The following is a 12765-nucleotide window of genomic DNA, read 5'->3' on the forward strand; positions in this document are numbered from 1 at the left end:
TGCGTGCAGCTGATGAAACGCAGAAGTAAGTTTCTCCAATGCATCCTGTTGTTCAGCAGTGCTCAGGGCCAGGCCGGGAATGGCCTGCAAGGCATTGAGCTGTGCCGGATCTGGGGATCCGGAAAGGCCGGCAGGTGGACGCCGCGGCAGCCAGGCGTCCATGAGGAGCAGGAGTTGCCGCAGAAAAGGAAAGGTGGGCGGAGTGAAGCCCTCAGGCAACGACAGTTGCAACAAGAGGAGAGTAGGTGCAAACATTTTACTGGCCTCCCTTCCATGGAAGGGGAAGGGGTAGTTGAGGCCTAACAGCAAAGTAGCATTCTATGAGGCTTTGCTGAAGCTGGCTGCCACTCAGCTTGTTCGGGAGCACAGGGGGCATCCAGGGGTAGATCTGAAAGTATCTACATTGGTATGTCATGGCGTAGAGCAAGATTATAGAATACACAGCAGAGCAGCATTATATCTCTTACCTTTGGGTGGGGCATACATTAAAGCACCACCCGTTTTGTCCAAACAGCGAAATCTATTTTTGAGAACTCTGAAGGTGCGTTCTATGACACAGCAGTTAGAACATAAAGCCTCGTTGTAGCTCGTCTCTGATGGCATGTTGGGAATAGCAAAGGGGGTGAGAAGCCAGTTCCTGCAACCATATCCCGAATCTCCTGTGGCAAAGACAGAATGGGGGCATCAATCACACCACAGTCACTTTGACATCTTGCTGCCAAAGCACAGCATGCAGTAAGACAGTAGAAGCTAGTTTCAAACTTAACCTGAACCTTAAAAGCCTATGTCCCTACCCTATGTGCATGCCACCTTTTTCTGGAACACTATATGACCAGTATAGCATTAGCTGAATCTAAGTCACATCTTTCTGACTACTAAACTGTGTCTGGGGATTCAACCAAATGTGTGGCAGCTCCTCACAACCAAGCTAAGGCTACTAATTCCTTTACCTAGACACACATAGATTCTGAAAAACTTGCTCTCAATACTCACAAATTCGGGTTATAGGAGCATTAGCACGCAGGAACACAGCAGTACACTCATTTGTAATCAAGAGGTAGTGGGTGGTGCTACCATTTTGGTGTTGCCCTGGGTGGGACTCTTTTAGGTGGGCTTGCCTCAATAGTTTCAGCCTCTGCATCCTCCTGTTGTATGCTGGCCCCTGGACATGGGGCTTGCATGCCTAATGCTAGCTCATGTGAAGCCAATGGGCGACTGCAACACATTAACATATGTCCAGGAACGTCAGATTTGTGGAAGCAACCACTTGTGCTGGCTGGCTCTGTGAGCTTCAAGCATTATCAACCTTTTTGGCATGGAAATGCTTTACACATCATATGGTGCTTTTTGTCACCTCGGGTAAGTTCATTTCTCAGGGGCAGCATCTTCTATAGGACTCCGTTGGAACAAGGCAAACATACTCCCTACAGGCTCACTGTAAGTGCGCTGTACCCTTTAACCTGCAATGGCTGCGGTGCACTGGCATTCCACAGTACCCATTCTGTCCTATGATAACAACAGATTATGGTTTGCTGGGTCCAGGCACACACTGTTCAGCAGCTTGTCACACTGTGACACCTTTGGCTGAGAGTTGGGAGGACGTCCGGTTAGAGGGTGCCTCAACAGGCACAGTGTTAGAGCCATGGCAGCCTCATGGCCTACTTCCCCACATCACACTTTTAGAATAGATCCCCGTGCACAACATGCTTTACATTATACACATTTGGTGTGCACGTCAGGCCACATAGGCTTCTACACTATCACTGTTCCTTAAGCCTGTCTGTCCCCTGTTTGACCTGCCCTGCTTGAGAAGGGCAATCTTTACACCTATAGACCACTGTACAGCTTCATGCAGCTTCCCTTTAAGGCACAAGCACATCAGTTGTGCTGCTTATCAAATGATGAAGTGCTTGTGGCAGATAATAGTCAAGGGCACAGTATGGCCCTTGGGAAGCTGACATGTGTGTGGACTCCCATGTGGCTGCTCATTGCAGACTGCACAGTTTATTACTGAGATCAACTGACATGGTATGCCAGATGCATGTTAGTGCTGCCGAAAAAGGAGCACCACCCACACAGAGTATGGGGGCTCCATACTGGTGTATTCAGAGTTTTACTGACTCAGCTGGTTTCTGTTTGAAGAATGAACAGGACCATTCATGGGCAGGTTCCTATTGCCTTGCTTGACATGCTCACTGTGCCCTTCAAAGAATGGAAAAGCTTTCATTTACGCTTTCCCTGACAGACTCCATCAGATTATGTCTCCCGTCTGTGACTACAACCCTGATTAGCATGTAGAAGAACACCTGCTAGAGGTCAACGCTTTCAGGTCTCCATTCAGCACTACATGCTGTGTTGCCATTGGATTATCTGTCCCTCAACACAGATGTTAATGTTAAGGCCATCATTAAGGTGTGCAGGTTATTCCAAACCTGACCAATGGTGAAATACCCAGAATACTACTACTTTCACATCTGACCTTGTACTGTTACTGAAGACATGAGGCCTAATGACTAACCTACTGTACTTATATTAAGTTAGCATATGCATGTAATATGTGAACATGAGCACCTAAGCACCTCAGTCCTTGAAAAAAGCCAACATAGAAATGGTGAATGTAAGGCTTGCCAAACCAAAAGGCAAGTTTTTAATGCAGTTCTAGCCATGTCCATTTAATTCCACATCACTGGTGCAACATTTTCAGACAGATATCACTCCATTAAATGAGCTTCAATATCGTATTGTGCCTAGCCATTAGCTATACAACCCAGACCACATTTCTATGCAAATGCTGTGATGGAGGGCGGTGAAGAATGTGAGTGAAATGCACACAGTGAGTGATCAAGGCAGCCATAGTACTACATTTCACAAGACACATATATTTCCAGTATGGAGTACATGTCTGTATCCAAGCTGAAACTCCTTATTATGGCCCATGTGAATGCACTTTTTGCTAGTTTGTGCAAACCCGCTCTGGCTCACCACACTTTTACTGCAAATGGGTCAATGATACTCGTTCATGCACAATGATTCTGTATAGCAGCTTGCAGGAAACAGAGTCATGTGCATGCCACACCATAGAATACTGTCATTTCACGTACGTGCAATTACAGAACATGTGGCCAGATTTAGGAAGTTCTGAAAACCACTGACCTTCACACAAGTATATGGCGCAGCAGAAGCTGATTATTGTCACGGACATTAAGGAGGCATCATGATGTGTTAGGCCTCCAATGTGTTCCCTGGTTGACATTGCTGTGTATTGAGTATGTGCTGGCCAGGCCCTCACACATACCACCTGTAGAGTGAAAGGTTGTCATTGTAGCTGCAAGCCACAGAAGACGATGATATTGAGGCTTCATTTATCTTGGCCTAGTGAAGGTGCACGTGAGTCGGTATACCTCATTAGCCACAATGACCTTATTTGATCCAGCCATATGCATATGACAGTGATGTCATTGGTGAGAGACAGAGGTAATAGCCCTAAAATGTACACATGTATGATCCTTTCCTTTCTGCTGAAAGAGATGAGAGCAGTCATTGTGCTATGACTGATTAAGTGAATGGTGTACACTACTTTGCCCATTTCCACTTTACTTCACTATCCAGCAAGTGCTTAGACACATTGCAGTTAATGCTTACCACGCAAAGAGCACATCATCAGTGGCAGTAGCCGGCTGTTATGCAGATCAATTGTGAGACATTTGGATGCACGCATTGTATCCCTGGCTGCCCTTTAGGGGTGCATGGTTTCGGAAAGGGAAAGGGAAACTCAATGCACAGTGCTGTCACTAACACACCCATCACTATAATGATCACCAAAGTGGTAAGGGAATAAATAAAAGGTTACGTCTCCTGTGTGCTGTATTGTGGGCACGTGTGCTGAATGGCTAGAAAGTCCATGCTGCAATATGAATGACATGTAAAGTCTTGCCCCACTCTACCAACCTCCATTCTGTCGACAAGTATGTATGCGGTTCATGAACCCAGTGCTCCGTCCATGGTGAAGTACAGAACCACAGGGGCAGTAGTTAGCCTACAGTGCTTGCACCGGAAGCATGACCCTGTAACGTGATTATAGTGGGACATCTCATTGTGTGTGTATGCGACAGATGCAGCCATGATGCCATTCACAGCATATGGTCATACACAGCCATAACAGACATGCCTATTTTACCAAGGGAAAGGGGCTGTAATGATTGTCACTCACATGTACACATGTTCACATACAGAGTCTACCATTTATTAGATGTACGCTGTTATGGGCCATCAGCTAACATTTAGAGGAGCAACCACAAGAATGTTTTGACTGAACACACTCAGTAAGTCATGCAAGTAGCATTACACAGATAAGGTGTTCCCAGTACAGGGGCTTCTACCTATAGTCCGCCATACTTCCCCTGCTGGGGGAAAGGAGAGTCCCATGCCTTCGTTAAAAGTGTGTCTGTATAAGGTGCTGGCGAAGCTGGCTGCCACTATGTTCTCCTGGAGTTGTGCACGCACACATGGGAGATCAGGTCTGAGATCAGGATGTATAGACATAGGTATTCCATGGCGAACAGTCACATTATGGAAAACACAGTACAGCAAAATAATCCCTGTAGCTTTGGGGGGAGCATAGATTAAAGCTCCCCCCATCTTGTCCAAACATCAAAAGCGGCTTTTCAGAAGGCCGAAGGTACGTTCTATGACTGAGCATGTGGCAGATAAAGCATCACTGTATCTCATCTGTTGCGGCGTGTGAGGCTGGAGTATGGGGGTCATAAGCCAGGGCCTGCATCCATACCCTGAGTCTCCTGTAGCAATGACAGATGTAAGCCATTACACCTCACCATCTTTGTGTCAGATGTTACTACGTCACCACTACAACCAATACAACATCAGCTGTCCCTTTTTTAAATTTTTACACCATATTCTGGCTACTACATTTTTGTGTTGGCTTCTGCAGGTGTGGTGCTATTTGGAGGTATAGCATGACTGGCCCTCATAACGACACTAATGTTACCGGTGTGTATCTGCATGCTCACCTTCCTATCATTCATGCTTCGATACCTGTGCTAAGAGGTTAGGCGTGACCTAATGCTATCATTGCTCTAGGACATATGTGTTCTGCATTATGTAGCTTACCTTTACAAAATATATCCATCGGTAACAAGGCAGGCAGCGACATGCACAGCTGAATGATCGAGGGACAAGGCTCTGACGAGGATCCTAAACCTCAGTAACAGAGCAGAGCTAACATCATGGTGTCAGCTATGGGCACCATTCACCACTGACAATGACATGAACCCTTGCAAGAGTAAATAAGTGGAAGAGGCCAACTAGTGAAATCAAGTAAGAAATGCATACAACATATAGGCCGCTTCATATTGCCCAGAGGCAGGTGCAAAAGGTAAAACAAAAATTTGGGGGCGGGGGGTTTAGAGTAGGGTTGGGGGGGAGAAAGGTTAGGGGAAGGGGTCAGAAGGTCAGGTTAGGGGGGAGGGAATGGGGGAAGGCTACGCGGCTCGGTGCACACAAGGTGCACAATATTGCACCCCCCTTGCACGCGCTGACCCCGGATTTTATAACTTGCGCGCGCCTGCATGCAACCTTTCAAAATCTCCCCCTTAATGTAAATTGCATTAAACCACACTACCCGTGTTAAGCCAGGGAAAGTTAACACCTCAAGAGACATCGTTAACTTTGGCTGAAAGCATCAACAGGGTAGTCAACAGACACTGGGGGCTTGCCAACATCTCAGTGCCCTCACTCCTGCCTGTGAGCCTAAAAGTAGCCTGCAGCCCTCACTGCCCTCTTCCTACCCCCATCCCCAGTAGACAACCTCCTTACCCCAGCAGAAACTCTCCTTAGCATTATTCTCCTGCAGCCCCCGCCCTCCCCTCCAGGTTCCTTCTCCTTTCCCCAGACCTCTGCAACCCAAAAATGTTAGGTGACAGGGTCCCAGCACAGAAGTATTACAGCTAGTATCCATATTTAACACGGCTCTAGCTGACCTGGTGCTTGGGCAAACGGAAGCTTCAGGTCTGCATGCACTAATTTGAATATCAGCACCAGTGGGGAAGAAGTGACTGGGCATTGCTTCTATCCCAGGGACCCTGTCATCTAACATTTTTGGTAAAGTGGATACAGGCAGGCAGTGAGGGGCTCTTTTTGTTTTGAGGGAAAATGGGGGGGGGGGGGGGGGGAGGGTTTCTACTGGGAAGAAGAATTTGTCTGCCGGTGGTTGGAGAGGATGCTTGGGCTCTGTGGCTCTTTTGGCTTGCAGGTGGGAGTGGAAGGATGCCTGTCGCAGAGAACCACAGTTGGTAAGGCGTATATGTAACTGCTGCTCATGAAGCCATGTTACACATAGCACAGTATTTTTACTAAGGGTTCAATGCCCTTTAGTACAGTGTTTCCCAACCTTCTCCAGGAGGCACACCTAACCAGTCAAGTTTATAATTGTTGCGCCCGTCGGTCGCAGACGGCTGCGACCTCTGTTGCTCACCTCTCTTTTCCCTACACCAGTGATTCTTGGAAGAATGGCGGCCTCCGCTTGCAAACGCCACCTTCCCCGGCATGGCATGGGCGATCCCATCCGCCATCTTGAATCGGGGATTACCTAGGGCACGTGCGCGTGCCAGGCCCTCTCTTATACACGTCATGGCGGGAACCTTGGGGGCATCCCCTCCGCATGATGTCTCCCGACAGTATATTTAAGCTATCCGGCCTATGCTTCCTACGATTTAGCAAGGACTTCCTTCCTGCTGAATTCCACTCCACTTGGAGACGCTTCGCTATTCGCTACTCTGAACTGTTCTTGAACTCCGGGACTTGGATGCTGTAGGTACCCGCTCCTCGGGGGCCTTGTTGCATTCTGGCTATCTGCTCCTCAGAGGGCCTTCCTGCCTGGAGAATCCATCTACTCTTGATTGGGACCCAGCCTTGTTCAGCCTCATAAGTACGCTTCACTTTGCTACCATCTTGCTGACGGAACCTCCGGTGTACCCCTTGTCTCAGGCCACTATTGTGCTTACCTCAGCAAACCATCTTCTGCACTTCAGAGTGAGTACCTTCATCTATCCAGCTCTGCTGTCCTCCTGCAATTCTCTTATCAACGACTGTGCTGATTCTCAGCGTACCCCGCGCTGCGGGCCACTACCGGATCTACCCTGAGAAGTGTATCATCTGGAGGAGTTCCCTGGCGTACCCTGCTCTGCAGGCCACTACCAGGGATATCATCACTGAGCAACCTTACTACTCTGGGCTGTGTCTTCCTTCCCACTCGGTGGGTACTTCATCTGCGTACCAGTCTAATAGAGTCTCGTTACTATCTGTGTCCGTCTCAGCTGAGGCCATGCCTATCGTGGTGAGTCCCCACAGGGCTCCTCCCTGTGGGTGGAGACAGCTCTCACTACGATCCAGGGTCTCCAACCATACCAGAACATAACGAATATGAATGTGCATGAGATGATTTGCAGACATTGGACACTAGGCGTATGCAAATCTACCTCATACATATTTGTTGTGGTAATCCTGAAAAGCCAACTGGATAGTGGTGCTGCCAGGAAAGGGTTGGGAAACACTGCTTTATGGATCTCACATTTACCGTGAGATAACTATGTTCAATAAAATGCACCTTAACACTTCGTAAATAGGCCCCTAATAGATTCACCTGGACTAATCTTGCTTACACGCTTCAGGTTATTCTTCTTCAAATACTCTCTTGGGAAATATGTTTTTTACGAAAATGTTCTTTCTAAGATCAAAATTTCCTTTTAGAATGCTTGTTCCTCTGGCTGACAAACCTGCCGCTGGGGTGTCTGCACTAGAGAGACCCGTTTTGTGGAAGGGGAATGAAAGCTAAAGACTGAAGGGCCAGCTAAGCCTCCTACACAACCAGTTTGATAGGCAAAATCTGATCCATTTTCTGACATAAAACCTAGGGAAGGCCAGGACTTTGCATTACACAGAGCTTATGACAGGAACAAACAGTCAATAATTAACTTTTAATCAACTAACTTTTAAGAACAGTTTCTCAGAGGGGCCATGTTCAGTTCTCACTGGCCTGCCTCTGGTTTCTGTGCCTCCTTACTCCCCCCACTTTCTTTTCTGGGGCATTCTCTCCTTTCAGCCTCCGCCCTTTTTCTTATTTTACCTCATTAGGCTGCACACTGCTTCAGTTGGTTTTTTTTTTTTTTCCTTTCTCTCCTTACACTACACTATTTCTGTGATCCGCCTCTATGCCCGCAAGTCTGGTGTTCTCACCTGCCCCCCCCCCCCCCAAAAAAATTTCTGACAAATTCTGCTGAACTCGAAACTTCAAAAGTTCCATCAGAGCTTCCATGCTGATGAATCTGTAGGCAAATTCCATCAAATCAAATGCTGACAGGATTTAGTTAGGAGCTTGAGGAAAAGGCAAGTGACAGAAGCTGAGAACCGGAGCAAGACAGAGAGAAAAAGACAGGATTTTTTGTTTGTTTTGTCGAAGAGTCTGTAGGTGGGTAGGTTGATTGTCTTTTTTAATATTTTGGTACAGTATTGGTTTTATTTTTTCTTTTTTGAGGGAGCAGTTAATGAGGAGGAAGTAGGACCAGCAGTGTGGAGGAACAGGTGGGGTCAACAGTAATCCTCTTATCCATGGCCACAAACTTGCCACTGCTAACTGTGCATCAATATTTCCAGCTGATTAACTACCACCAGTGACTACAATGTCTGCTACCGCTGAGGAAGTGATTGCTGGCTTTAATGGTCAGGTCCATTCAGTTTGCCCAAAAAAACTATTACCCAAGGACGAAAATGTAATAACAAAAATCATAGGTAAGTCCAATGGTAAATAATTGTCTCTCTATAATGTATAACTTTAAAAAAACATCTCCATCAATGAAATGAAAGGGCTCATCAAATTAAACCAACCTTCATATGTCAACAAGAGGAAAAAGATATAACAAATTTGTAGCAAATGGTTCAATCTGGAATATAAATCTACTTGTGAAGACATATGGGGGCCAATATTCAGGCACTGAGCGGCTTGGTTAGTTATCTGGATAAACCTATCTAACTAACTAGCAAGATATGTTCAGCAGTGCAATCACACCTTGAATATACCCATTTATCTTAAAGTTAGCTGCATATGTTTATGTGGCTAACTTTAGGGCAGGTCAGCGGCATGACCAGAGTTAACCACGTAATTTAGGGGGCTAAGTCCATTCCTCCTCTGCCTCCTCTGCCTCTGGAACTCGTTATGCAGCTAGAATTTAGCCGCATACAGCATTTAATATCGCCATTTTGATGGATAACTTTTCAGTTATCCATCTAAATGGCGTTTGAATATCAACCTTTTTGCTGCAACTGTGAAATATTTCATTATACTTTGAGCTTTATTGTTTATGCTGATTCATTGTTTCATCCTATGAAGATAAAATATTTATGAAGATTTAACATTTTTATCTGATTGTTCGAGTCACTTTTGAAATAATGGCTTACTAGAAAAAGTATGACATGAGTAGACCTGGTATACTCCTATCCTAATTAACGTGTAGGGAATTGAGTTATCTATGAGCACACCTTTTTCACTTGTTTGACATGAAAAGACTAGTTTAATTTGATGAGCCTTTTATTTAAAGTCTTTTTTTATGTATATGGTCTTTATAAAGTTGCACCTTATAGACAATTGTTTACCATTGACCTTACTTGTAATTTTTTTTCAAGTTCAGTCAGTGAGACAGGTGGCCCCACAACAGCTGGAGAGAGTAGAGGCAGAGGAAAAGACATTGAAAAGGAGATGGAAGAATTGTCCTCTTCTAGCAAGTAAGGAGATACCATGTGGTGTTAGCTTGGGGTGCAGCTATTGGAATATCCTGCATGAGAGAAGCAGCACGCACACCTCTGTTGTAGCTACCATCAGATTAAAGAGAGCACACCCCTAGGATCAATGCCGACAGCCAACCAGCACCCTGGGCAGTTCCTGCTTGACAACCCTTTAACACATAAGCTTACTATATTTTCCTATTTCTACACAGTTATTTTTTCACCCACAAATCTAGTCAGGTGTGTAGATCTGTGCTTAGTCAGTGACTGCTAAATTTCTTTCTGCCTTCTGATCCCTCCCAGCAAACACTGGCAACAGGCAGGCTACAGGTAGGGGTTTGTGGGTGGATAACTTTAACTGTGTAAATTCAGCAGGAGACTTGTCCCACCGAATAACCATGATAGGGGGGGTTTTAACCAGAAAACGTATCCACTTGCTGACTTACTAACTATGGATCTATTAATAATTTACGCTGGGTGAAAACAACCTAGAGCATGAAAACTTTATCAGAATTTTTCAAATCTTTGGGAAAATTTTAAGGTGAATTTTAAAAGCCTGGCGCGCGTCGAAATTAGGAGATGTGCGAATATATCAGGCTTGTGCATGCTGAGCGGATTTTAAATGTTGCCCGGATATGGGCGTAAATGCCGCTGCGCGCACATCTCAGAACTTCTCAAAAAGGGCTCAGGCATGGGCAAGGCATGGGTGTTTCAGCATTTTAACTAGAAATTTATGCGAAAATACTTACGCGATCCGGTGCACGCCAAGGCCCCCTGCCATGTAAATTTACTTCTGCTATGGTTGGTGTGTAAGTCAATATAACGAGCAAGGGAAAACAAGTTGATTGGTGAAAAAACAGCCTTTATTGGAAAAAGCCCGACTCTGGCCGAGTTTCGCTCCCACAGGAGCTGCCTCAGGAGTTGTCAAGGGCAAAAGATATATACATATCTCTTAATTCAATGTTAAAATACACAAACAAAAAAACATATATGTGTGGTTATTGACAAACCAAAATAATAGAGACATCAAAAAATGTAAACAACATTTAAAACACAATTATTCGCGATAGCAATGCATTGATATATGTATAATGAAACAATAAATGTATATAATGTGTATATATATTAGAAATTGTGAATAAACATCCTTCTCAATTAAAAATAATGCGTAAGTTTGTGTGTGTAATTTTTGGATACAATGGACTAAGAGTCATATTGATTGATAAACATTTGGAATATATAGATGTTACAAAACGGACAAAAGCACATTATGAAGGTGAACATGGTCAAAAAAATATATAATTTGTAACTACCTATTGTTAATGGGTGTCTTCAATGTGATTGAGCATACATCAAAATCATTTGATCCAGGCTGGACAACTTGGTGTAGTAAACTAATAAAGATTTAAAAAAATGGTCATAAATAAAAATATGATAATACAAAGGAAAAAAATAAAAATAAAAAATAAAGTAGTGAAGATGGGAATTGTAGACAAATAGTCATTAAAACTTCAAATGTTAGAAAATATCATGTTAAAATAAATTTTCTATAAAACAAGTGGTCAACAAATGCATATATACTGTAAAAATGTCAAACCTCGATAAAACCTGTAAATGGATGAATTAAAATGAAATCCATCGGTAAGGGACTTGTGCAGTATATAATTAATGTGGGCAAAAATCATAACTAATAATGTATCTTCAACATGTAACTTTAAAACCAGATGGAATGAAATCTTTTACCATATGTATTCTGCAAAACTGGTGCGATGAAATCCTTATGTAACCGTGGTAAGGACTCACTGCATGTGTGTTCAAAAATTACTCTATGTTCCTTGTACACACATGATGGGAACATATATTGAATGTGTGCAAATTCTGCTAAAATAAACAAAATCAATGTATGTCATAGTCAATAAATAATGACTCAAAGACACTATATTAAAAACTAACTGGGCTGACAAGAGGAGTACTAAAAAGAATTTTACCCAGACAGGCAGTAGGACATATTTGAAAAAACTGCAAAGTAAAAAATATATAAAAACAGGAGTCAATCGATACTGCACATAAAACAATAAAAAAATACTCATTCACCACGGCTGCGCAGTAGAAGCACTTAATTTATTTTGGCGGGTCTTTCGAAGCAACGCTTTAGACAAGTATTTAAATACCCCATATAGAGTCAGTCATACTTTTTTACTCAAAGACGTGTGTGCCCTCGCGGTTTAAAACTTACTGTCTTGGTGCATTGAATTCAATAAATGTTCTAAGTGAACCTAGGGAAAATTCTGAAAAATCAAAAGCACTTGAGGTACCCTAAAATCTGTTCGCACATCTCTACCTACAGGATATCTTTCTTTTCCTTTTCAGATTTGTGTAATCTATAAAGGGGAGGGGGGTGGTCGTCTTTCTCACAATCAAGTTCAGAACTGTTCTGTCTGCATTTGACCTCCTCCCCGCTCTCAGTCCACACCGCAAGCACTATTGTAAAGCCAGCATTAACAGCTTTTTGAACTTCTCCAGATCACAGGCTTTCATCAGGAAGGCTTTGCGTGTTTTCTTCAGACGATCGTTCACATCCAGGACTAGCATGCCCCTGGTAAACTGCCCGCTCAGCTCCACACTGACAGCACAATGCAGGTATTCTGTGATGACGCTCTCATCTATGGCGGCAGCCATGGCGTACGAATCGTAGGATACAAAGCCGTGTCTACTGTGTCTGTATTTGGAAATTATTTTCTTCATGAACCGAGCTTTCAGGGTATCCTGATTTACCAAAGCTTCAAAAAAGTCCTGTAACAAGAAAAGAAGAATGGGATCATCTAGGGCTGAAGCCACGTTTCAATGCCCGCTTTCCTCGGACGGGATGAATTTTAAAAAAGTAACGGAAACAGAAACTCTCAAAATCTTATCGCTGAATGACAGGGAGCTAATTCTCCAAGCAATTTTCACAGATAAAAAAAAAAACCCAAA

General features: G+C 44.0%; 1 protein-coding gene across 1 annotated transcript in view; it reads right to left on the reverse strand.

Annotated features, from left to right (window-relative positions):
* Window positions 1-10633: 10633 nt before the first annotated feature.
* Window positions 10634-12765, reverse strand: part of LOC115093078 (inosine-uridine preferring nucleoside hydrolase-like) — a 39383-nt gene continuing 37251 nt past the window's right edge. The window contains exon 6 of the mRNA XM_029604749.1: window positions 10634-12585. Coding sequence (XP_029460609.1) covers window positions 12274-12585 — 312 coding nt within the window. The 3' untranslated portion in view covers window positions 10634-12273. The remainder of the gene's footprint in view (window positions 12586-12765) is intronic.

Source organism: Rhinatrema bivittatum, chromosome 5 (assembly GCF_901001135.1).
Source record: "Rhinatrema bivittatum chromosome 5, aRhiBiv1.1, whole genome shotgun sequence".
In the NCBI taxonomy this organism is placed as follows: Eukaryota; Metazoa; Chordata; class Amphibia; order Gymnophiona; family Rhinatrematidae; genus Rhinatrema; species Rhinatrema bivittatum.